The sequence below is a fragment of the Calonectris borealis genome, chromosome 7, assembly GCF_964195595.1.
Source record: "Calonectris borealis chromosome 7, bCalBor7.hap1.2, whole genome shotgun sequence".
Taxonomy (NCBI): domain Eukaryota; kingdom Metazoa; phylum Chordata; class Aves; order Procellariiformes; family Procellariidae; genus Calonectris; species Calonectris borealis.
The window spans coordinates 26,167,957-26,195,433 of record NC_134318.1 but is presented as its reverse complement, the minus strand read 5'-3'; the positions used below and the strand labels follow the sequence as shown (position 1 = coordinate 26,195,433).

Sequence of the window (27,477 nt, the reverse complement as noted above, 5' to 3'; positions counted from 1 at the left end):
AATAGTTACCTTTGTTTCAATATATATTGTGACATAGACGTCAGTTGAGAAGCATGGTTTAGTAAGTACATTAAACTACAAAGATTCATGTAATTGCATTTGAAAGCCAAGATCGCTCTGCTCTAAAAGATTGCAGTGCTATGAATAGAGTGGTGCCATCTGATCAGATATCTGGTCTTAATTGGTTTTCTTAATTCTAAGGTAGAATTTCCACATCTTTCAATTTTTCCGTACTAAATTTTTAATAATTTATCAAATTAATGTCTGATTTTGTGCTTTGTTTTTGGTCTTGTGTTTGGAAAATTATTTGTCTTAATTACATATACATTGTAAAGAGAAATGTTACTAACTAGATTGTGATTGGAAAATTATTTCTATTTTGTACAGCAGAGGGCTACATTTCATTTTGTAAGTAGTTGATCAGTGACAGCACTGATTTATTAAGCACCTGAAAAGATGATGGATAAGCATGAATATTTTAAATAATTTAGCAACAAGCTTTGAGATCGAATTCAAGCAATTAAAGTGCCAATAATTAGCACAAGCTGTTATGAGAAATGCCCCAACTGAAAGCAATGGTTTTGGTTTATATAAAGTTTGGGTTTTTTTTACGGACTATTGTAAAAAATATGCAGCGTGTTGATTTTCATTACATTCTTGCTTTCATTCTGTTTGGGTAAAAAAAATTAAAATAAATAAATCCACAAAGCTGTTCATATGCTTCAGCAGCTTATATTGTCATTATTTTGGAAATGTCCTTGTATTTGTGAAGACTGTTGGATTTCTGGAAGAAATATCAGTAAATTGCTTTAACATATATTTAATTTAGTTCCTCAATTGATTTAATAGAAACAAAGCTAACAGGTCAAAGAAGTAACAGCAAGTGTGATCCTTCTCCTTCTAATATAAGTCCTGCATCATTAAGACTTTGAGTGTATATTAAAATCAAATCAGACAAGCTGTTCTTTAGTGACCTATCATTTGTTTCTATCTTAAAACCTGTTGCTCTTTCTACTAGGGGAAGGTGGCCCAGACAGCTTGCATGTCAGCCTGCCAGCATCTTTCAATGTCCCTAATGCAGATGCTACTGGACAATGAATTAAAGCAAATAAGCATGGGAGCAATTCAGCAGTTTAATTTAGATGTGATACAGTGTGAATGTAAGTAGATGTTCCAGAATTCCTATCTATATGTGTCTTAACACTGCAAAAAAGTTCTTTAATGTAAGCCATATAGTGATCTTTTTCTATAACCTACTAAAGCTTTGTCTTTTAAAAAAAAAATCATTACAGTACAGCTTCTTGTAGAAGTATTTATGAGTAAGTATGTTAACATTTCTGGGAAATATTTTATGAAACTTTTTAACTCAAGTATCTGGTTGAAACGTACATCTGTTGTTACTCCTAATGGAATCATAATCGCTGTATCCAGTAAAAAGACTATAGTCTAGTACAAAATTGCCCAAAAGCACTATATAAATGTTATGCTTTTATAGTTGAGGAAAAAAAAGGTCAAATGTCTGTGAAATTTTAATTTTCCCTCTTGCGTTTATTTATTATGATAAAAATTTTAAATGTGCTGTTACATAGGGTTTTCTCCCTCCTAGAACTACTACGGCCTTACTCACTGTGCAGAATAATAGTACTCATTTAGTAAACATCAGCTGTTGTTTTATTCTCACTGTTCAAAATATGGCATCAGAATTATTTTATAAAACTGGTTCAATCCAGCACTGAAGGCAGGATTAATGTCCTGGTGTTTTGCATGGAGCTGACCGCTGAGGGTGAGCTGTTAATCTGTATGAAGGAAGTTACTTGCATAACATCGTTGTGTTATGAACAGGTTTCAGGTCTGGTGTTATAGTTGATGACTGAGATACAGTGAAAAGGCTCACTAGTGTTTTTTTCAATGCATATTTTTAGATTCTTATGCTCTGTTTTTTCAAAGTATCTTTCCTCTTACGTGTTTGAAGCATGGATCTCAATGTTTGATGACAGCTGTAAAATGGGGCAGTTCTGCAAGTCGTATCCTGAGGTTTTTAGTTTGGACACGTGAAAAAATTGTTGACTACTCAATTAGCAGCCACCTATGGGAAACTGGAAATTTGATTTCAAGCAATTTGGTCAGCATCGCAAAGGGTTCTTGTGGGAGTCCAGGGACAGAGTTATGAGGCATTTTTGTCATTTTAACCATACACTTGTCTTTCCTTCTCCTGCCTTATTTGTTACATTCCAGCTAAACTCTGTAACAGGTAGAGCAGGCATCTTTCTGACAGTCCTTCATTGTACAGCCTTAAGGCCTTTCAGTGCGTGGAATGAACTGACTGGATTATCGGGGTCAGATTGAAAAAATATTTGTGATCATGACATTAAAGTTTGCCTGTGATTGCACAAGTTGGCCAAACAGATCATGGTTTGACTTTTTTTTTTAACTTTTAGTACGCTTGATGTTGCAAATTTAATAGTGTTCTTTTCAGGTAGGTAGGTAGGGGTATGTGTATGTGCATTTGTGTAGTTTCCTAGATGTAAAAAAGATCCCAGTTGTAAAAACAGAAATTCCATAATATTCATAATACTGACACCATAATCATTCATCTAGACAAGCTGAACTGGTGCACCCACTACAGTTATCTGCCTTCTGAACAAATGGTGTAACAGCGAAGAAAGCTTGCCCGCTACTGTATTATTCTGTTTCTAATATTTAAAGTATCATCTGTGAACAAAGCAGTACTTCACTACTCTGTACAGATGAACCAATTCACTGTTTCCCTGGGGGATTTCTAGCAATACAGGGAATGAAATGCATGCCTTGCAGGTGACTTTCACAGTATGAACAGTTTGTTCACAGGAGAGGAATGAGAAGTCCCAACGAGTCCAGCTGTTGTCTTGTCTCTGGGTTGTTTTCAGACCTTTTTCTTCTCAGCCTTTGCCCTGTTATGTACCATCCTAATTTCTATTGCGACTCTTTCTACCATCTTTGGTTGCTGCACGGTGGAAACTTCTATCAGTGAAGAGATCTTAGTAGTTTTATTTAATCTAACATGATAACGTGTTAGTTATAAAATACTACCCACGCACTGGTGCTTCTCTCAGTGTGACTGGCAATTCTGAAAAAAAAAAACCTCCCCAAAATAACAGTTCTTTTCTAATTTTGTAAGATCTGTGTCCATATTGCATTATTTTAAGATTAAATCTCATTATTAATTATTAAATCTCATTATTTTAAGATTAAAATATAACCTTAAGACAACATGTTTTGTCATATGTAGCTGTTATACTGAACATATGGCATGGACAGGGCATGAGAAACATTGGGCCAAGATGAGAAAGTTTCAGGAAACTAGTAACTTAAAGACTGAAAAATGCATTCTTTCCAGCATTGTGTAACTTCTAGTGTGGGCTGTACAGATGCAAATATGATAAACTTTTAATTCTTCCTTTCTGCAAAGCTTTTAAAGCACGTTAGAAAAAATTTGGGTTTGCACAGAAACCCTTTGAGTAGTTTAAATGTAATTATGGAAGCTTGTCAGAATAGTACGTTGCAACAAATGACACTTTACAATCTGTGGAATATGGGATCGACACAAGATTTTGCTCAGACTGCTTTGCTGTTGTGGTTTCATTCATAAGGTCCATCACAGGCACATTCCAGGCCTCACTGTGATGCCTGTGATTTATGTTCTTGCTCATCACCCTCCCCCAGCTTTATTCTTTGACACTTTGGGATTAATGGATACCACAGTGACATTTCAATTAGTGCTTAGAGTGTGCGAATAATTCACAACTGTTGGGTAGTTTCCTACTGTATTGTATACATGGGTTTGACATTTTACTTACAGACACACTGGAATATGCTCAGATGCATTTTGAACTAAGAAGTTATGTGAGATGTAGAAAGCTATGAATATCCGAAGATACATTTTTAAAAATTCTTGGCAATATTCTAGATATTTATTCTGATCTTTAACATTGCATTTTTATTCTTTCTAATATGAACTGGAGGAGGCCTAAATAAAAGCAGGAAAATGTGATTACTTGTCAGATTTTTTTCTTTTCCATTAAAAAGCAATCAACAGTCCAACCAACAACCCAGCAATCTGTTAAAGTCAGTACGTGCTGAAGTTCTTAGTCACAGCAGATAGGTAGAATGATAAGTGGACTTCCAAGAAAGGAAGGTGGAAGGGAAGGAGGTGATCTTGTGGTGAACTCTGGGATTTTGTTATCCTGCACTGCATTTCTATGCAAAGTACCTGACTTTAAAAAGCAGAGCAGAAAATCTGGAAGTATCTGATACTTTTGCTCAAGAATAGTAATAGTATCAGGTGGTCTTCTCTGATGATTTATTTAAAAAAAAAAAAAAAAAAAGTTGTGATCATCTTGGTCTGCTTCTACTAAGTTTCTGGTTTTCCTTCCAAACATTCCAAAAGCTTTCAGTTTGATTTCGGTTTGTCCTGTTCTAATTGAAATATTTCTCCACTCTCTCTATGTATTTTATAACTTAGAGCAGTGTTTTACCTCTGTATTTTACACCATTCTTTCTCAGTGGTGATCTTCCACTAGGATGACTGGGATTCTTACAACAGTATTCAGAAAAACAGAACGTACTAGGTCCCACTAAGAAAAACCCAAAGAATAGTCTTTTGCTTGGGCATTGCATTTCAGTGCCCTGAGGAGGGAAATGGGGAGGGGAGGTGTTTGGTATTTCTCCAAGATGAAATTCAAGTATGGGTTGCTGTATGAGCAGCAACTTTATGAGCAGCAAGGTGTACATAAATAGAAAATGAGCTTTTTATAGACACCATCCAGATCCAGATACCCTACACCAGCTTTTTATTAAGGAATTAGAACTTGTCAGAAATTCTAATTGCTGGAAGAGTTAAATGTAATTTTTATAATATATGTGTTTTAACATAGCTGAATTGTGAGACAGGATTAATTGGCAGAAGAAGGTATGGTTGAGTGGGCATCCTTCTTCATCCAGACATGAATCTCTGCAAGGATGAAAAGGTTTTGGGTCCTGCCTATAAATGAGCATGGGTTAGCGGAGAATTAGTGCAAAGCAGGATGCAATATACCTTCCTAGCCAGCCCTACTTAGGGCTTCCTGCCAGTCCCTCTTTTTTCACTGACTGTGTGGAGAGCTGCAGTATCCAAGAGCAAGAGAGATCTTGATCCCAGCGCTCTCTGTTGAGCGTACACAAAGGTAATCTCCAGGTGGGCATGCCAGAAGCTGAGGAACCGAAATCCTGTTTTTCCTTGAAAAGGCACTATATTCTCTTCTGGAGGCCCCTCACTTTACCTGCCTCCTCTCCCATCTGGGAAGTCAGGTTAACTTAACTCACTTGAGACCATCCTTCATCTGCCGGTCACATATGGCAGCACGGGAGCGAGGGGAAGCAGTGAGATCTCGCCGGTGCGGGGCCAGCTGGCAGCTCCCTCAGCGAGGCTCCCCTCCAGGCGTGTTTGAACAGCTGGAGCATCCAGCAGGGCAGCAAAGTGGCTGGCGGCTGCTGAGATAGTCACCTGATTCTCCGCTCTTCCTTTAAAAATAGATTTGTAGCTTTGCTGTCCTGCTTGTGAATCAATGCTATGAGGCTGAAGTAAAACTGTCCTAATTTAGCTTTTGATCCAAAGTCTGGACTTCTGCCCTTGAGCAGCAAAACTATTTGTCAGGAATTAGGTACTGCATTCCCAGACCAACAGAGAGGCACAGCCAGGTGATGGCTAAAAGATGGGCTTTTGAGAGAATAAATTGAAGAGACCTGTTAATAAATCTAGAATTGCGTAGAAATTCAGTACAATTTACAGTTAAAGATGTCTTAAATTCCATTTTAGCAGACACAGCCTTTTTCTTAAGATATCCATTAACACATATATACATCAATTCACATATATCCTGTATACAAAATGTAATGAAAAGATCAAAGCAATGTATTCAAAAGAAAATGGACTAAAGTAATCTTTACAATATTTAAATGTACCATTCTCGTGTATGTATTACCACCCAGCCTGTTTTTGTATTATTACATACTTTTCTCATTAGATTCTACCTCCTGTAAATTCCCAAACAGGCTGTTGTAGGAAGTTTGTTGAGATTGTAGGTATTGTGGACACACATTATGCCAAAGATCCTGTTCTATATACACAGAAAAGATCTACACAGTATCAGCAAAGTGCAGGGAAAGAAGATGTTAACGAAATCCTTGTGAATACCAGATTCATGTAATGTATATTTTCAGCTTATTTTCCCAAAAACATTGAAGATTCTGATTCAAACTGCCAAGCAGCCAGTTGTTTGCCCCTATATGTGACAGTTTAATGGTGATCTTTGCATTTCATTCTCATATATTATAAAATTCCTGAATGCTGTTATGCACACTAAACCAACCAACCAATCAACCAGCCCCCTACCCCTCCAAATCCTCTTTAAGCCTAGAATGGACGTAGGGGGTGAATATTTTAAAAGATGTGTATATGACAATGTTTCATTACTATCTGGAAAAGGACCCTTAGGACAAAGACATTAAGAATGTTAATCCTGTTCTTATAATATCTTCCTAAAACGCTGTGCAGTAGAAAATATTTAATTAGCTTTGTAAAATTGTTAGCAAAACTTAAAAGCCCTGAGCTGAGGGTGGAGGGGGAACTGTCTGACCGTTACCATAAGTAGATTATCTTTTTGCCCTTTGAACTCATGAAATAGTAATAATGAAACAAATTCTACTGTAGTCACCTGTCAAAAATGACCCAAATGTGAGAATAAATGCTTGTGCTATAATGAGTGTCCCTGGTGTTGTAAACGCATTCGTAATATAAAATTGTAGTTAAAGAGAACAAAGCTTATAATAATTAAGTTTGGTACCTTGTGTGCTTCTTGTTCTATAGCTGCAATGGTAGTAGGTACTATGTAGAGAAACTATATCATACTGCATTATTTAATGCATTAGGATAAATTCCAAACTACGTTAGCCTGATGAGCTGCAGAAAGGATGCAAATATTTGCCCTGTGGCAAGTAAAAGTATCCCACTATAGGAGGGTACCTCCCAAAGTATAAAGTGCCAATAGCTAACTGAAAAATTTTGCTGCATGTCACGCTTTTCAGTTACATTCACTTTTCAGTTCTGTAGCCATTCCTTTGCCGTAGAGCTTCGTTCTCCCGCTGCCACCACTGTGGAGTGGCTGGAGGAGCTCAGATTCTAGTGGGGGAAGCTGGTCTCAGTGTACTGTGTATGAACAGAAGGTTGTACAGGATCAGATACAGATGGGCCTTATCTTTCAAGGCCTTGTTTGGGGGATGTGGAAAAGACCCCTTCTGACCATCACGCTTATCCTCCTTACTAGTGTGCTGCCATAGCTCCCAACCCATGTATCTCTTTTATGGGGCATTGTTAAGAATTCCCTGCTATAGTATGGTGTTCCCATTTTAAACGCTATATTTGGCTGACCACAGGGGCCAGCATCATAGGCTGCCTGTCCCTGAAGAAAGGGTGGTCCCAGTGGCCATGAAAGACCTGCAGAAGACGGCCATGGAGACACCCAACCCTTTAGCCTAGGGTGTTCAGAAGGGTGCTTTCATAGGTCTGGAGATCTTTTGTTCTTCTACAGGTTGGTAGTTGTACAGACTGTTTTCTTTTTGCTGCTTTTAAAGAGTTTATTATTAAGCAAACTCTCTATAAAATGCTGAGTTTAGGATATGCTTTTCCTACTGTTTTTTATCTTTCTTCTTTTTTCTTTAAAAAGCATCTTTGTGGTAGATTGAAACACCTGAAAACTCCCCTGGAAAGTTGGTGTCACTTACAAAGTAGGAAAACCAGACAATTCAAAATTCAGACTTGAATACAGTAATCAATGAGCATTTGCTAACTGTTACCAATACTTGTCTGTGACATTACAGTGTTCTCCCTAGGGGGTTTGATTGCTATTTTTTATTCCTTTAGTTGATGAAGAATCGAGTCATATTCCAGTTTAATTCATTCTCCTATTACATCACTGTCCATAAAAAATTTTTGCACTACTGTAATACAAGTAATAAATTCTGCCTCTACTGGTAAAGCTGCTACTCTGATACTATATTCATCTATTACTAAGCTATTCTTAGATATTCTGAGGTGGTCTTAGTAGCTTCTTGTACCACTTAATTAAGAATCTTTATTATTTTCGTTTACAATTGCATTCCATGTAATAATTTTTAGACTTCTATAGCCTATCTGAATTCATTAGTCTGCTTTAAGTTGAAACCATACATTCAGAAGTAAATGATTGAGCCCGTTATTTTACCATCATGACCAGCTCAGACACCAATGTCTTTCTGGATGTTACTTTCACTTGGTGATCCAAATTTTCTAACTAGCCATTTAAAAAAAAAAAAAATTAAGGATTTCATATTACTTTTAAATGTTAGTAGGAGTCCATATGGCACAGTAGAGTTGAGTACTGGATCTGGATATTTTTGGATACATATGTTCTGTTTCCTCTACAATTGAATGACTTGTTTCTCAAACTTGGAAAAAAATGTTACATATTACTGCCTCAGATGATACCTCTCTAAAACTATTACAGTAATATCTACTTTGTTTTGTTAAGAACTCTAACTGAAGAGCATAAGAAAAATTCTCTTAAGCTCTTTTGAAGTAAGATGTCTAACATGGGTGAGGATGTGAGGCAGTGAGTGTTTCTGCAAGTATCTTTGTTATTAACGTGTGACTGGGATAAGAACAACAAAAAGTATGTTTATTTTTAACTTTGACGATTATTGATCGTTTCCTAATTTAAACAAATAGCTGACTTTATTTCATTGCCATGTGTTACCATTTTTTGTATTTTGAATATAGTTTTACCTTCAAATTTTGACAGCCTATTTTTGGGTTCAAAAAGAGCAGAAGTTCATTATTGATAAGCTGGCTAAAAGGCGTGAACAGGCATTTCAGCTCTGCTCTGACTGGCACGTAGAGCTTTCCACCTGTTGTCTACACATTAAACTAACTCCCATCTTAGTGTTTGTCTTTTATTGCTGTTTGGCTAGAGGTGGGTTTTTTATAGTGCGGATGTTGTAACAAAAGCAGATGTTTGAAAATATGTTGACAGCCATGGAATTGGTATTATTTAGAAATTCTTCAGTAATCATTCACCTCAGGCCAAAAAAAGATGTTGGCTTCTGTGGTTGTAGCGTTACTACTGGGTTAGAATTTTAAGAAAAATTCCTAATAATACTCCTAAAGGTATTATTCTTTGAGATTATTGGGAAAATGATGGGAAGATTGTTGGTTGGTTTGTTTGTTTTTAATCTCTGTGAGTTATTAGTTTAATCTATTTCTATCAAACTATTTTCATTTTAATGCTAGCTAGCATTTATATTGCATAGAGCTTGATTTTCTGTTACTTTTTTTAAAACATCTACATCCATAATATTTTTAACCTTTCTTTGCAGTGTTTGCTAGTTCTGAGCCTGTGCCAGGATTCCAGGGAGACACCCTGCAGTTAGCTTTCATCGACCTCAGACAAGTAAGACACTAGTTGTTGTTTTTTATCGTACTAATTTCCCCTTTTGACCAATGCTGAAGTTATTAAATTCAAGAACCTTTCATGTTTTTGCATTCCCTTGTAATTAGTTTTGAAAAGTGGTTATTTGAAGTGTTATTAGTGGCACTATTCCCTGTAATTTAGCATAAAACTGTTTCTCCAATGTGTTGTTAGGGGGCACTGTGCTATGGTGGTACTGTTACATGGATATAAGATAGAATTTTGGTTCTGACAATTTTGTAAAGAACCTGTGACGCCTTTTTGCAAGAGTGTACATGTTAGCCTGGTGTGTGCTGGTCTGATTCCATTCTGAGCAATTGCTCCTGTCTACAAAACTACTCCCTGGAGAGCAGAATAGGGCATGGTATTATTTAGCATTTCCTTTTCTTTAATTTGTTACATAAAATTCTTTAAAACTGTTAGAAAGCAGCTTTATTCCAACTGGCTGATCTTTATTCTATACTAAATTTAATTTTAAATGCCTTAATATTGAAAGCACTCTTCCACAGTTCTTGCCAAAAGGAAGTTTTTCCCACGCTAAAATCTACTTATCTTAATTTCACGTGGTTATTTCTATTCCCTGCTCTCTGTAAATTCTGACGCTATATCCACCCATAGCAATTTATTTTCAAAAACTTTTCATACTTGAAGTAAGCTTTTAGAAAGGATTTATTATTTCACAAAATTGTGAGTATAAGTGTAATTTAAATAGTGAAATGAATCATTAACTGCACATGGAGGGTCTTTAACTTTCTGCAGATGTTAGTGATATTTTTCAGCACCATTATGAGCCTGTCAAAGTAATTAGAAAAGAAGAGGAATGTAGAAAGAATTCCATACCAAATTATCTATATAATAAGAATATTTTTGCTTTTAATAGTTTAGTAGGTTTTTTACAGCAAGATAATGAAAAGACATTTTGGAAGGGAAAATTCCTGAGGCAGAAGTATTCCGGTTTCTCCTAATAGAAAGGACTTCATTAAAATGTCTTTTTAAATGAAAAAGTTAAAAAAGGTAGAGTTGTTTGTTACATTCTTGCAGTAATATAACAATGAGCAATATCTACAATGGGATAAGCGTGGACTATGTGAGGAAGATACAGGATCGTGGCCATAAGATTTGTTCATGTAATACTTGTACATTAGGAGTTCCAGAATTCAGTATGTAAAGATATATTCTGCCAGACTTTAAATACCACAAGTCTTGCCTTGACTAGTAGCCTTCCTCTTTTGGATTCTTCTTTATTCTCCTTTTATTATCAATGTTAGAAGTGACTAAACATCTTCCAATTTGTACTAAGTCAGTTTAGTCGAAGGGAAAGGATGTTGAGAGATTTTGGCACCGTTTCTGTCATCCACTTAAGTGGTATAAATCCTTGCAGAGCCTATGTTTGTTTCAAGGGAAAACGTGATTTCCAGCTATGCAGGATGGCAGGGTGTGTACATACTGACTACAGGAAATAAATAATATTTTTGTATGTTTTAAGCACCAACTGTCAAGCACGTCACATAAATAGGGATTATGTTGCTTATGATAGCTCTCAGTTTATGTTAGCAACTTATATTTAGAATTCTCTTGACGCGAGTAACACTTTAGAGAGGATGCTCTGTATGCCATGGGAATCTAATCCATTTCAGATACTTTTATAAGCAGCAAAAGTCTGGGCAACTCTCTTTATTGGGTTGCAATTGGAGCTTGCAGATGTAGAATAGTTCTAGTATATTTGTTCTGTTTTGTTTTTTACTATATTTTTGCGTGCCTCACCAAAAGGTATTGCAAACACACACTAAAAACATTTCCATTTAGTAAGGATTTGCAGTGTTTTCCCTCTCTTCCTTATTTGTGATCCATTTCTATCTTAATAGGGTGGGTGACAGTTCTTTTCAAGAATACTTAGAAAGGCAACAGAGCCTTTTTCAGAAAGTTCTTATAAAAGGTCATGCTTCTGTTTTTTAGTTTGAATTTGATACTTCTTCGTGAATTGCAGGATATGAAAGATAAGGAAGTAGGTCCAGTGGTCAGGTTTTACCTGCCCACCCGGACTGTGCCCTGAGGTCAAACTCCTGATATTGGCTGTTTAGTACAGAGGAGCTGATGACAGGTAGGGGCTGATACAAGGCGGAAAGCTTGAACCATATCAAAGCTAAAAGGCAGGAGATTTGGGACTCAGTGAGAGACTGTAGCTAAAAGATGGATCAGCAGGATTGCCCTCTTCTTAAAAAGCAGCTGACCTGCAAGGGAAAAGACTTTATCGTCCTGCCAATCACATGGTTGCTAATGGAAGCCAGTTATCTCAACAACAGCTTACTCTCTCTCTATTGTACTAGGGCAATGTGTAAGATTAATGAGGATTGGGCAGTAGAATATTGTAGCACATTTTACTAAAGAAGTAAAGTCACTTACAAGGAGCCAGCTCGGAAGACAGAGAGGGAAGAGCTACTCTTGGATGATTACCACAGGGGGAGGAGCAGCTTTGAAAAGAATTGCCATAGGTATTTTCATCCTAACAGTTCCTGATCCTCCGTCTTTCCCTGAAGACAATGTATGGACAGCATGTTGTCCCCAGCAAGCTCACTTCTTTTCCTTCTTCCTTCCACAGATGTAGAAGAGCAAACAGAAAAAGAAACAGTTGGCATGAGAAAGAGTTTCTTCTAAGAAGAGAACAGTAGTTAGTAGCAGGAAGCTCTAAGAGGCCAGGACATGGTGTAGTGGGCATGGTGTGTTGGGTTGACGGTTGGACTCGATGATCTTAGAGGTCTTTTCCAACCTTAATGATTCTATGATTCTCTGATTCTATGAATCATGAAGGGGCAGGCACTTAGCAATGTCCCCTTTGATAAGCCACCTCTTTCTCCTTATACTATCCCCTCTTACGCTCTTTTCATACTTAACATGTTCCTTAAAGATCTTAGTAATCTGTAGAAACCCTAATCAACAGAGATTTTTGTGCTATTCCCATAACTATAGTATCTCAGCATCTTACAGAGGTGACTTGATTGGTTGGCTAATCACACATAGTGCATACTGATAGCGAACCACGCCACATGGCCACGATCATCTAGAAACTTGCAGCTCCAGCTAGTGCAGCAGCTCCTAAAGCAGCAAGCAAATTGAGATAGATTCATGGTTCTGTACAGCTGCAGTGATTGTGTCATGCCTCATGCCACTTGCCTTAGTGTATGACCTGAGGTCACACCTACGTGCACCCTTTCACCCCACTTACTTAAAGCTACTGAGGGGCAGGCTAGCACAGCAAGGCGATTATCAAAGTGGCATGTGCTGCTTTAAAGAGACTGGTCTCTGGCATCTCATGACTATGACCCAGCCCTCCTGCGACCTGCATCGCTCTCTGAACATAATCTGTTGCTACTGTCTATAGAGGGAGCCTGGGTAAATAGTGCAGTGGCCCAAAGTGAGGTGGAATGAACTTTGGGGATTTTGCTACCAATTCAAATCCTAGGTCAATTGGAATTAACCTTCAAAAGTAAACAGGTCTTAGTTCATCCTACTTGAATTAGTCTCTGAGAAAGCTCAGCCTCCGACATGAGTTAGCTTTGTCCTGGTTACGATCTGTTCTTTAGTGCCTAAAGACTAGGGTTACAATTCTGGAATGTGAGGTAGTTTCTTGGATGTCCTGGACACTCAAGTACTGTGAGGAAAAGGCCTGAATCTTACAACTTGTGCATTATTCTTTGGAGAGCCAGTGTAGTGTGTAGCGGACAGGAACGATAGCCTCGTGGTAGCCTGAGAGGTCAACAGTTGCTGTCCTAGGCAAATTTCCTGATTCTTAACCAACTGGGTGGTAACAAATGGCTATTCTTGAAATCAAGTCATTGCCTGCAGCGTTATAACCTAAGCTGCAAATGTAGCTTGACTCTTTTTACTTTTGACTTCACAAGTTGTTTCTAGTGTTTCTCTCTGCCACGAGCACTGCTGCAGTTTCAAACAGGCCTTCTTCCTCTACTGTCTGATCTCAGACCAGTACTCAGCTAGCTTGATGATTGTGGAATTTCCTTATTTTGCCAGGGGTGAGGAGAACATAATCATATGCTGTTGATAACCCCAGAGTTAAGCAACCACTGTAGCATGGTAACATAGAGTTTACAGTCTGATAGCAGTGTCCCCCAGTCTGGGAGACCAAGGGCTGTGAATGACAAGGTCCATAAATTCTGCAGAGATATGGGAGAAAATTCTTGAAGATTTTCAGCAATTTCTGTTAACATTTTGCTAACGTTAGAGAGAAATTAGACTTAAAGTCATAATGCAATGAATGTGATTAATATACAGAATAATGTACCATGGAAACGTTAGAAGATATATTTTTGTCAGACTTTTGTTTATGATGTGTGTAAATAAGCATGTGGATAAGCACTTCTATGAGCTCAAGTTACTGGTAATACACAATATGTATTCCTTCTAAAAATTGATACCTGATATTTAAAAGTATAATACATTTTCTTCTGATTCCAAAGCATAATGGAAATTACATTGATAGTTTCTTGGGTTGCTTGTCCATTTACTTTCTAATGCATTTTCTGGTGTATTGTTGGTGAGAAATACTGCTAACCTTCTGAACTATAGTGTTACGTGCAACAGATACGAGTTTATTTGAAGGAGAATATTCTTACTAGTACTTAATATAGTCCTCCCCTTTCTTCTTTGCTTCTCATTCATCACTGAGAGATGATACTGTCCTTCTGATAAGCTCAGAAGCAACTCATTGTAGGTAGGAACTGTGTAACAGATCACTGGGCTTCAATCCCAGCCACAGGGTTGTCTGCCACTAAAGGCAGGCTGACAGCTCAGTCTTTCCCACTGTTTTGTTTGCAGTGTTTAATTTGAATTCATTTCCTGTGGTAGTAACTGCATTTCAGCTCTGGCTTGTCTCTGATTCCCCCAACATGCAGCATGCCGAAGTTCTCACCATCTGTGTTCCCTGTGGAGAATGCTCTTGAGCCCTTCAGTAGACCTCAGAGAATAAGTTGCAGCCTGTTGCCAAACCTATCCACCATGACTCTTGGAGGTCGAGGGCTCTAAAGGTGTGCTGTGGCTCCCTTCACAGGCTGCCAGCCCACACAGTGCCTAGGCTTTGAAATTAGTAGGGTACACCCATCCTGGCCTCTACTCCAGAGAAGAGTCTTGAACTGAAAAAACATCAGGATTTTCCAAGAGGGAGAAATCCCTAACAATATGTTTAGGAGTAAGTCTTAAAAACTTCAGAGTTTAAGGATAAAAGTAAGCCTCTCTTTCATAAGGCAACAGTTTGAATTTTTATCTAGCAAGAAGTATAGAATATTTAATCTTTCGCTTCCTGAGGGAAATGGTTGTTGAGACTTTCATCTTCACAGAGGCTCTTTCACAATGCTTACTGATCCCTTTCCCCCGCTATGCACTCCGCAGCTTCTCTGAACAAGCAGAGGAGCATCTGTAACATGAAGCCCAGCCTCAGGGTGCTATGTAATGGGATTTGTGCTTCTCTAGTTTTCAGTGCAGTGCTGCTTATTCAGCTAAAGAAAGGAGCTCAGATTTCAGACAGCAATGAAACAGGAGTTGCACCTCTCTGGATTTCAGACCATAGATCCTCACTTTGCTGGAGGAGGAAGGCAACGCTCTTGCTGGCCTTCCCCTTCTCCATAAATTGACTCTGCACTAAAGCAGAAGGAGGGCTTGAGGCACACTGTGAGCAGAACAGGGACATTTGAAGACTCAACGTCTCATGTATTTGCATCATACAGGGGTAGCATGCATATGCGTACCTGTGTTCAAAATGACACAGTTATTTGAGTATGACTGCATGCTAAATGTGCATTATCTGGCTTGCAGGGGACGCACAATGTCTTTTCAGAGTACTATATTCTTACAAGTAAATGGGAATTCTTCACACAAACATGACAATTTGTAAGCATTTATATTCCCCAATGGAATCTCTTAGTTTTGATTTCTCCTTTTCAATTAGAGGCTTCTGTGAAGCCTGTAGGTAGTCGCAGTAGGCTCAGGTCACAAGTTGCGTGTATAGATATTTGTGAGGAAGATCTCAATCAGTGCTCTGTACGCAGAAACAAGCCAGCTCATTACTGGGATGGGATTTATACCTGCCAGCTGGTAAGAATTAGGAAGCTCTGGAAACAAATGCACAGAAATTAGCAGCAGGGGGTCAAAAACAAGCATGGCTTTGGATATAATATTTTGATAAGGATTTGCAGAATCAAAGCAGGATGGCAAGTCAGTCATTTCCTGGCAGTAGGTATTCCTACCCTATTACTGCCAGACACTAAGAGCACACGTGCCAGGTATTAGGTGTATGTGTGTTCTTTGGGACATTAAATCGTTCATCAAATTCAATGCAAACCAGATTGAATCCAGTTCAAACATCTGAATGCCCCTTTTTCAGCAGAGAAATGCGAATAACATGCTGATAGGGTATCAAGTTTTCACTCTGGATCCTGACTTACTGACAATGAGGAAGCAAACCTGAAAACAGGTTTTAAAAACTTGGTGTACAAATGCTGTTACTTCACTTCAGTAGCCTATTAATACCTTACTTAACTAAAACAATATACATATGGCCATTTAACTACAAGATACACTACTCCGTCTGTGGCAAAAAATGTACCAGTTTCTCCAGAGGAAAATATAGTAGATTGTGCACAAAAAAACTATGTGGTGAAAAGTATAATGCTTAAACTGAATGTCATCTCCTAATTGACAGTAAAGAATGCTGTAGGTAGCTAAACCATGGAAGTTATCGAAAATAAGAAAATAATTTTCTTGTTGTTTCTTTAAGCTAGTTCATCTAAGGGATACAATTCTCTTAGTTCTCCACTTACCGAACCAGATATACACAAGAATCAGATATACACAAGAATTAAAAAATCTCTTGCTTGAATTAGAAGAAATTGATCCATGTGCCTGTTGTATTTGTAAACTCCTATTTACACTTTCTTTGAGTCACTGATATATACATCCCTTTCAGTGGAAGTTACTCAGTGGAATGAAGTTTCTCTCCAGTTTTCTTCTGCTAGCAGTTTTGCTCCCCATCTGATCCTCGCCTTTATCTTTGTCATGTAAGAAATTATGTAAATGCAAGGAAGGAATATTTGGGTGCATGACTTTCCTGAAGTTTGTGAATACATTATTTCAAGCCGTTGTCTTCCTGCTGACAGCCAGTTGCTGCAGGATCTCTACCATTGTGTCTGGGCCCTTCTGTAGCCCTGAGCTGATGGATGGAGTTCAGTTTTGGAGCCCCCAGCTCCACGGGACTTCCTCTGAATCCTGTGGGTGGTATGTGGTTCCTATGAGTAATGAACAAGCATCGTTAATTGAACAACACAAGAGAAGATAATTATTGTTTTCCTTCAAGTTACTTGTTATTTGTATTCTCTTTAACATCTATGAGTCCTAGTCTCCCATCAGGGAGCCATGGCACTGGTAGCTGCATTACTGTATTCAATAATTTCTGCCTCAAAATTGCTTACATCGTCCAGCCTTCACTAAGCTGCTAGTATCACTGGTATGTAGTATGTATTGGGCAACACTACTAACCCCTTAACCCTACAGATTTGCCTTCAGTATTTTTTCAGTTGCATCAATGAACATATTTACGTTCCATTCCTTCTCTAAATTATCTGTCAATCACAGGCAGCAGGCAGAATATCACATTTTTTTCCTTTTGTTAGTTTCTTCTGTGAAAAAGAAAGTTAGTCCGTCTCTTCTTTGGAAGTCACTATAGGGCAAATGTAAAATCCAGTAAAATCAAAGGAATCTTTTACAACAAGAAAACAAGAATTGTTCTCTGCTTCAGAACAATAACAACACAAGGAAGGAATTGCATAGACATAGTATGGCAAGGACTTGAGTAAGTGAAATGTAGTTAATGAGTGTTTATTCATTTGGATCATAGTGTCTTAGGAAAAAAGATCGTATCTTCAAAAGTATTTGTACAATATGTACCATAATGTTACACTGATTTTCAGCTGGGTGTTTTAGCACTGCAGAAATACAAATAAAAAAATATTATTCTGACTATCTGACTGCCTCCAGTCAGTCAGTGAAATTTGGGAGATGAAACCCTCATATTTTCTTTCTGTTAGTACAAAGATAATAATAGGTGGCAAAAGAAATGATTGAATTTCATACTGTTATGTAAATAACTGGTTTCTGAATGAAGTGAACTATTTGTACTGTAAGCAATATGACTGAACCAGCATGTTCTTAGGCAGTTTTATATCATACTGGCTTATACCATGTTAACATATATGGCTCTTATGGGCGTGTCAGGTTTGGAGCAATTTGTCATCTTACAAGTTGCACTGTTTTAAAGAATATTGAAATAACAAACAAAGTTTACATAGAAGATTCACTCATAGGTTATGTTTTAGAACCTAAAGAAAAACTCCTGGAGAGGACTTTCCCTAGAGTATTAGTAGCAAAGGAGCAGTGCAACTTAGAAGACCCTGCAATCATAGAACGAGTGATGGTGGGAGAAGAAAGAATGAATAAGAACAGAAATGCAAAGAAATGGGGGAAAAAAAATAAAGATCAAAAGATGAGTAGATGGAAGCAGTAGATGATGGGGAGAAAAGAAGAACTTAAAGATACGGGATGAAGGACAAAAAAAAAAAGAAAAAGTCAGTTCCTGTCTATAAACGTACTTTATTGTTCTTATCCTTTTCTTTCTATGTTTATCATTTTCCATGCTTTATGCTGAGACCCATTACGAACATTTCTTTTTTAAACAGTAGAAATTTGAAGAGATGTTTTTACCTAAAGGAAAGAAAGGACTTTCAGTACACAGTTAATGGTGTATAAAGTCCATGAAACCATCAGGTTGTCTTATTCCCAGGAGAACACAAGCTTTCCCGGTTTCAGTGGCGTGCCTCCAGGAAATCGTTCCAGCAGGACACACAATTAGCCCAGACTCTTCCAGAGTGCACAGTGTAACATGATGCAGTTAAACCAGAAGACAGTTTTCATCTTTTGACCCTGTGTCAAGCATGTCAGTTGAGTAGCTTACCTGAGATCTGTAAGAGAACATAGGCCATCAGATATTTTCCCATAGAACGGACCATGCAGTAGACACACACCAAAAAATGCAATTTTAAAACCTGACTTATTTTCCAAGTAACAGAAAAAGTGCTGAGCCAGCCTTTGTAAGTGGCACAACTCAGTGCATTCAGATTCTCCTTTCTTTTTCCAGTCTAAAGTTTAAATAAAAATCTTTGCCCTTGCTTAGGATGTACGAGAAGGACATTAGAAGTGGCTCTTTCATTTTAAGCACTAAGAAGATATTGAGCCCTGTGGAAGGATAGATTTGATATCATTGAAATGCACATCCAAATGATAGTTTTGGAAATGGTAATATGTTCGGTATAGTGCGGTATAGCGTCTTAAGTCTTGCATCCATTGACATAGAGGATAGTTTAAAAAGTTCACAGTGAAACAGAATAATATTGAATAATTCCTAGACAGAAATACAGAGGTAACTGGGGGGGGACAGGGAGCGGGGGGAACCTGCGTAACTGGTAGATTGAAAAGGCACAAGATGAAAACTCAAATGGCAGTGTAAAACAGCCCCGTAGCTTAATTAAATAAAACCAATAATGCGATTTAAACTTCTTTGAGTTAAAATTACTTTAATAAGGGTGTTAATTACTAGAGGATTAACACTGCTTACATGTGATAATAGATGTGGTCAGTCAATAAAGGGTGAGAATAATGTTCGTTTAAGAAGCAAAAGAATCTAGCACAGGATTACTCACCAGAAAGGGATAACATTTCAAAGTGGCAAGTAAAATCAGGGGAAGAGGTTTTCAAATTGCGGGAGGCATTAGAGGCTGAATTGTGCCATCATTACTCAGCAAAAGTTCCATGTATATTGGCATCTGTTGGAGCTAAAATATGAAGAATAATTATTACAAATTACATTTTACGTAATTTGGAATTATTCTGTCTTCTAGAGCAATTGTAACAAATAATTTTTCAGGTGAAACATTTTAAGAAAATATTGTCACCTAAGAGGTGAGGAGAAAAGGCATATTCTAAAGGAAAAAGATCAATTCTAAGGAGAATAATTTCTTGAAGCTGTGTTTCTTAGAAAAGAAGTAATATTAGACTATTGACATTAAGCAGAAAGGGTTTTTCCTAATATGTTTGCAAATATAGCAGGAGGAGAAGAAAGATCTTTTGCAAAAAGCCAACAAAAAACAAATTCTGAATTATCTGGGGTTTTGTTACTGCAACTTACTGGGCTCAGAAGCCTTTGCTAAACCAAGTTATCTAGACAAGAAAAACAAAAACAAGTACCAGAATTTTATACAGGCTGTAGTATTTGCTAAATCGTTTTTAGAGTCATTTGATAGATATAAATATGGAAGTAAATGTCCTGTAGTGGCTGAAGAAGAAAGTGAAGATTGTCTGGGAAAGAATATTAAACTTTTGCCTAGTGATTTTGGCTTTGCTTTTAACTTGTCTATATTTACATTCCTGAGCTACTGATTGTGGAATTCCTTGTCCAGTGGTTCCCAGGTCTAGTATAGCTTTCCCTAAGGGATGTAACTTCATCTGCTATGAAGGGTGGTTATGCAGCCATGCCCTGAATGCACTACTTTGGAAGAAATAACTATCTGTTTACAGTAAACTCATGATGAGCACATCTGTAAGTGTCTGTGCCTTATAGATTGCATTGGATTTTTGTTTCTGGATGGAAACAAAATTGTGCTGGTTTCTGGCATATTATGTCTTAGATTTCAGTGGTTTTCCATGTAATCTAACTTGGCACCAAAGATCAGCTGAGATACTTTATTGAACAGTTGCTGTGCTTGTATCTGCTACCTGCAGAGGCTTTTCAGAAAGACACCTTGTATATAAAATGCTGAGGGCTTTGATGGCCGCCTAAGAGAAGAATCTGGAGCACTGAGACTGTGGTTTTTTTATTTTAGATCTGCAGCTTTTTGAGAACCGCACAGATCTTAAAAATAAACCAAACCAAACAAAAAAAAATTATAGATTAAAAAATAATTAGACTGTTGTGTTGAAACAAACTATTTTCCCCTACCTGCTGTAGAACCCCAGGTTACCTCAGTGGAGATTATATGTTTCATACTGTTTCATCTCTAGTGCACACTAGAGATATGGACCTCTGTGGAGAACAAATGCTGCAGATTCAAGATTCTTCTGGTGTTTTGGTCCAAGTCAGAATACGACAAGAAATAACTGGAAAGCTAGGAGAAGGAAATATCCCGTTCTACCACTGAATCGCTAATTCCCAGTGGCCAGGTTGAAGGCTTCCTGGGTCAGTTCTGTGAGCTGCAGCTTCACACAAAGAGCTGAAGTCTTCGCCTCCTCTGTGAGCACAAGGTTGATGCCGTGGAGCTGTGCCATGCTTACTTGTCTTCCCGTAGGCATCAGTTTGCATTCGCATGCCAGGGCTGTGTATCTAAAACTCCTTCCTTCAATCCTAGTAGTAATCGGACCGAGATTTAAACTTGGAGTTGTAGTTATACTTGGGCAGACCACTACGGCTGTTTAGTTCTAGGGTACAGCAGCCTGACTTTATAGATTAGATGTGCGTGTATACAAGGACAGTTTGGATTAGTTAGTTCAAAACAGTATTTGTCAGATAATGACTTTTCGTGGTACAGTATATATACTGACCCTGGTGAGACTGCAGGCATCTGGAGTTACTCACATGGATACTGCTAAATATTAAATACGACAGATGGGACAAGAGTGTTCAGTTCCAGAACACAGCATGGAAGTTGAAGTGAACGTGTTTTGTGTTTAAATTTTATTCCAGTTACACCAAGTTAGATGATTTTTAATTAGTCACACCTCTCTAAACCAGAGAAGGTGGTTAAAATCTGATTTTAGCATTAGATTTTGAAATTTTTGAGTACATATTTTTAGTGAAACACCTCAAACAGATTTTTACAGGAAGGAGACAAACAATACACTTTTAATCCCCAAGAAACTTATTTTAAGGTACTGTGCCACATCACGTGCAATTTATGGCATTATTTCATAGATGAGCAAATAGTTTAAAGCAAGCCTGTTGTGAGTCTTGTGCAGTTGAAAAAACTGCTTACAGAAGATATAAGTTTAAATAAATTAAATTATAAAAATTACCTTTTCAGTTAATAATGGTTCTGGTAAATTCAGTATCCAAGTACTACTGGCAAACCTGTGTTAAAAAAAAAAAACCAGAAGCCAAATGAAAATGACAGCTTAAATTTAACTGTGCTATATCAAATGCTTCATAATTTTAATAGCTGAAATTGTATTTTCAAAGTCTTGTCCAGGTCAGAGGCAGATGTCCTGTTTTGGGGGGCTGCACTTGTCACCCCTGCGTGTTGTTTGAGCGTGTGCGTCTCTGCGTCAGAAGCTCAAAAAAAAAAAAAGGTGAATGACCTGACCATTGCATAATACACAATTTTTAATCCACACAAATTTTACCATTGACATAGTTTTATGCTTTGTCTACAGGGACTTTGTGTACGGGCTAACGGGCCTGACAGGAGCAATTTGGCCCAAGCCCATGCCCTCTGGAGCCTGACTGTCTGCCAGGCTCCTGCTTTTCAAACTCTTCCCTGTTTCTAGACTCAAAAGAGGGTTCTTTTGCTACTAGTCCAGCTTATTCTTTAATGATGAGGAAGAACACACTTCATAATAAACATTTGCTCTGTAATTAAACAAATCTTCTTTGAAGAGGTATTACTTGTTGCTATATTGTGTGTTGCATAGGGCCTAGCTATTTATATTTGCCTCAGTGACTATTTTTCAGTGACTTTCTTCAGATGTTACATCTTGGGTTGCTTGAAGTTTTAGTGGGATTTGTAAAAATTATACGTTGTGAGTGTTTTTCTGGTTATGGTAAAAGCGACAAGCTTGTTCACGTGATTTCAACAGCAAGCGTTTTTATTTTGTAGGCAGGCCTAAGTTCATTTGAAGTGCCAAAGAATAAAAAAATGTATTTGGACTTGCTCATTAGTATAACAAGACCAGGCATCTCTGAGTGTACCTTGAGGTCCAGATTTTAGGAAAGAATTCTGCCCTTTCAGAGAATTTAGGTTATAAAGGACTTAATTGAATACAAGTAACTTCTATTTTTTTCTTAGCATAACAATTCCCAGTGGTTCAGCTGTCATAACCTCTGAGTTTATACATTATACACTTACAAATGTGTTAAAGATTGTATCCCAGCATTCATGATAGTGACAGATATGATTTTCACTTATAAATTTGAAACAGATGGAAGCATTTAAATATAAAACTGTTTCATTCTTGTGAACATTTAAATGTCCCCAGTTTAGGCACAATTTCTAAATGCATAGTGCTTTAAAAAAAGAAAAAGCACGTTTTAATGCAGTGGCTTAAAAACTGAAAGACACTGCCTTTCTAACACAAACTATGTTTCCTTTGAAAATCCAGGGCTCAGTTTTCAAAGCATTGCCTAGGAATTTAGCCTGCGACCCCCATTGACACTAATGGGAATTGCATAGCTAAGTCCCCATAACATCACTTTGAAAATGCATTTGTTATACCAATCCAGAAAAAGGGTAGCATAATCTATAGGGAGACATTCACAGATCGAGAGATCAATTTACACTTTGAAATACAAGACCAATGTGTGTTATTCCAGTTATATGTGATCAGTAGGGGGGATTTTAAAATTCACCACATTCACAAAATAAGTCACCAGGAGTAAACAAAACAAAATATTTTGGCAAGTGGCAGGCAGACTTGCTAACCAGGCTAACAAGATATTTGTCAGCAGTGACGAACACCAACTGATGAAGTGATAATTGCATTTGGTTGGTGCAGTGTTATTCTACAGTTAGCAAACTCTGTCTTTTTTCCTTGTAAGCTGGACTGGGAGATCTATATTTTAAATACTTCTGTTGTTCCTTTGCGACTGGGAAATGTTTAGAGTGAACAAGACTTGGTTTTGTCCAGTTCTGATTCTGGTCCTTCACGTTTTCTTTTCAATCTAGCAAGAGCTTTCATGGTGTGCATGCTTTAATAAACAGGGAGATAACATTTGGTGAACTAATGGGGGTGTTACCTTCATGTTCATGCAGGGGTCTTTTGTTAATTCATTGGAAATAAGTGTATACCTGTGTAACGTATATTCATGTGTACTTGTGCATGAAACATAAGCAGAGACTAAAAAGAAAGTGTCATCGTTGTGTAGCTGTGTTACTGCAGTGCCTATGAGTCCCAGTCATGGATCATAGCCCCATCACGCTGGGCAGAGTATAAATAAGTGTTTTAACAAAAGGAAGACAGTGCTGCCTCAGAGTTGACAAACCGATGAGATTATAGCTCCACTGAAAGGTTAACATTATGTCAGAAATTATGAAACAACAATGATTCTGGTAGACAGGCTTCCTCTTCGGTCATCAAACCCGTTTGTTCTTCTGAATAGAAGGTGTATATAGGTACAGTGTGAGCTCCTTGGGGTGGGAAATGTTGAGGAGGGGGACATTTGTGAGTGGCTTTTGTGAGTTTACTGTGTTTAAAATGAAAAAGTCCCCTTCATCTTTGGAGCTTTTTAGCTCCAAACCCCAATACAAATAGTAATAATTGAAATATTAATATATTTGCTATTCCTTTATCTTAATGACTTAAATGATACGTAGCTCACAACAGTCATGGGGCTTTTTTTCTAGGTCAAAAGCCATGCATCCTCAAGGGAAAAATTGCAATGTTATTTCTGTATTCTAAGAAAAGATTTGGCATAGCTTGCAGTTGTATATGCTTCGCGCCATTCATTTCCCAGAAGAGTTCACCAGTATTCTAGGCTTTGGGATTTTTTTAATTAAAGAGGTCAAAATCCATTATATCTAAATTTCAAAGAATTTACCAATTAGCTGTAGTCTGCGATGCCCAGCAGGTGGCTTTTATACTATTAAAGGGAGATTGTTTCCATCTCTGATCAAAGCAAAAACAAAACAAAGGAAAATATAGACTATTTTGCTGTACACAGTGCAAACCACATGCTGTGTAAATTATAGGTGAAAACTGTATGTGAGAGACTGTTCAGTCGTACCACTTCAAGAAAAAATTCTATATATTTTTGTACTGTGCCCCATGAGGATTTTAATGGTAATGTCTAAATCTGTTTAGATTACTGATTAGCTGAGAAGATTAGACAGCTTGCTATTTCCTAAAATGAAGATTGTAGCATTTTCTTGCTTAAAAGTAAAAGTAAAATGCACAATTAAGTAGATTAATGAATTTGCTAAAAGTAAAATTAGAAAAAGCTGAGCGTGCTGGAATGTCACAAGATGCAAAAAAGTTCCAATTTGTGCTTTTCAATGAACCTAAACTTCCCTGATTTTTACCTACTTAAAGAATGTTTGTGACCTTTTGACCCTTTTGTTATCCCTTACTCAGAAAGGCCTTTATTCTGTAAGGCTTAGGTATAAAAAAATAAAAAGAGCGTTAATGGCATAACAGTCCTTTCTGATCACCCTGTGTAAGATGTTTATGCAAAGTGTCAATAGAAGCAATTGGCCTAACAGTGTGACAACCTGCTTTGCTTGGAAATGGGCTAATCTCCTGTTTGGGTTATCCAGAGGTCAGGTAAGGATTTCTTTTTTTGCACTCCCCGCAGTGCGTGGGTACGTAACCTGCAAACACTACAGGGCAGAAATCAGAAGCAACCGAGCCCAAGAATGCCACAAAGCATTTTTTTTTTTTAATCTTCCCCTTTTTGCTTTTCCTGATTTTTTTTTTCTCTGCCTTCTTTTAATTTTTTTGCTTCCTGGTCCCATCCCAGAGTCTACTTGAGCATGTAACACATAACGATGACAGGGACTCTACCAATATCATTATCTGCTGCTTCACTTTGTTGGTTGGGTTTTTTTTTTTCCAAACAGGCATCATCCCACTCTTTTCTGAAGTTCACGTGGAAACCTACTTTAAATCTCAGTTTTTGAGGGCTGCCCCTGTTGCCCTGTCACAGCAGGCTGGAACTCAATAAGCGCTCAGGCAAGCATAGCGGGCCAGGCAATGGGCATTGGCGGGCTGCATGCTGTGAACTCCTGCCTCACTGAATCAGCTTCTGTGTGTTTTTATAACTGCCTTTTTTTCCCTGTTAATTATGCCCCAAGGCTGTGGAAAGACAGCATTTATCTGTTTCAACAGACTAAGCAGCAAGTGTTCTGACATGTTTATCAGGCAAATTGTACCTGACAAAAGGTAATTACACATGCAATCAAGTCCAGAAGTAACTGGGTGATTAGGGGTTAATAAACTGTTTAGCATAAGAAATATTCAGCTTGTGAGCAAGGAGAGTGGGCCAGAAGGACAGTGATACGTTAGAAGAATTACTTTCCTTTTGATGGAATATTCGGATTTACAGATAGGTAAGCAGAATATTAAGTGTACAACTCCTCATTTTTATCTCCAGCCCCTGAATCACTGTTGCCTACTTGTACAACCAAAGCTATTTGCTGACACTCCTGATACTTCAGAAGAGATAACGGCACCATTCCAACTTGTGCTAAGCTACCTTAATAGTTTAAAACTACGTTTTTTCTAGTATAACCAACACGCTTAGCGTTGCCTAATGGACACTGCCCCCATTTCCTTCTGTGAAGCCCTTCTGTTGACTCTATGGATAGCTAGTTCCCAAAGTTGCGTTCTCTTCCAAGATTATTCCTGACAGTTGCCCAAAAGTAAAAAGGAAAGGGCATCTGTATGATATTTGAGGATGTGACAAGAGATTGAGACAGCATTGAAAAGGCCAGATGGTCAATTCCAGCAGTTCCCAGTGCACAAAATTCTCACGTAATTACAAGATGGCCTAAATACAGGACTACGGCTGAGCTACTCAGGACTTTAGGTAATAAAAGACAAAGCTTTACTGAGCAATAATTACCATTAATTTCTGTCCCAACATGGCCATATCACCTAGATATTGGGGAAAAAACAAGAGTTCTGAACTTGAAGAATAGGTGCAAGTGCCCTATTTGAAGCCAGAATTCTGTCCCTAAAATCTTAAGACCTTTTTCCCCCCGTGGCATCAATATTGTAATGTTTTGTGTTAACCAAACCCATTAGCTATCAAGGTCTTGAAGTAGGATCTCTTTTAACGGAAAAATAGTTTAGTATCTTTTACAGTAAGATTGTTGTGTTAATTAGAAGACTTTTGTTTTAAACAGCATTATCTATATAAGGTAAGAGATCACTATAGCCTTTTATATAAGTATATATAAACACCTTTTTTTTCCAAGTGGTGTTTATTTTGAGCAGAAAGAACTTATGTTAGACATGTAAAAGGCATTTAGAAAATACATGGACAGGAACAAAAAGTTTTCTATCAGCGTATTGTAGAGCATCATTCAAAATGCAAGTGTAGAACAGCAACCAAAAGCCTCAAGTTATCTATGATGTTAGAAGTATATATGTGACTGATAATGTGGTCGCTTGAGAGGACAACACTGTTTCATATACAGTAAAAGGAACATGCTGCTCTCTGATCATCAGCCTAATGGTCCCAAGATGTTGGATGAAGGTTGCCCTTCTATCATACCTTTAGAAGAGGCAAATCCTCTAAATAAGGCAGAAGTGTATACCCTATCTATCTTGTAAATGTAAGTAAGTGGACAGTCTATTGAACACTCCATCTGGTATACTAGAAAGGATAAAGCTTTTTCCCATTTCTTTTTTGGTAACAATTCGCACACATAGATGCACACACTTCTCTGTAAACTCTTTTGTTCATTATTCCTAGTCAGAAGAGCTTGAAGATCTGTTCCCTTGCTCCTAGAGAAACATACTCCGCTTCATTATAAAATTCTCAGGTATAGCATTGCCTGTCTTAGCTTATTCTTATTTTTCATGGTTGTTATGGGATAAAGAGAGTACAACAGTGCCAATTGTTTTTGCGTAGCGGAGTACGGTATATCTAGTTTATTGGGTGCTTCACAGTGTTTCAGCCGCATGATAAGCTGGT

General features: G+C 37.7%; 1 protein-coding gene across 14 annotated transcripts in view; it reads left to right on the top strand.

Annotated features, from left to right (window-relative positions):
* Positions 1 to 27,477, top strand: part of EXOC6 (exocyst complex component 6) — a 94,909-nt gene that overhangs the window by 60,522 nt on the left and 6,910 nt on the right. For 12 of the 14 annotated variants that reach the window (XM_075154720.1, XM_075154717.1, XM_075154719.1 and 9 more), the window contains 2 exons: positions 1,019 to 1,160; positions 9,427 to 9,500. In XM_075154720.1, the coding sequence (XP_075010821.1) occupies positions 1,019 to 1,160; positions 9,427 to 9,500 (216 nt within the window). Of the gene's footprint in view, positions 1 to 1,018; positions 1,161 to 9,426; positions 9,501 to 12,117; positions 16,367 to 27,477 lie in introns of those variants that run through there. The other 2 variants (XM_075154727.1, XR_012674302.1) reach the window with 2 other exon arrangements.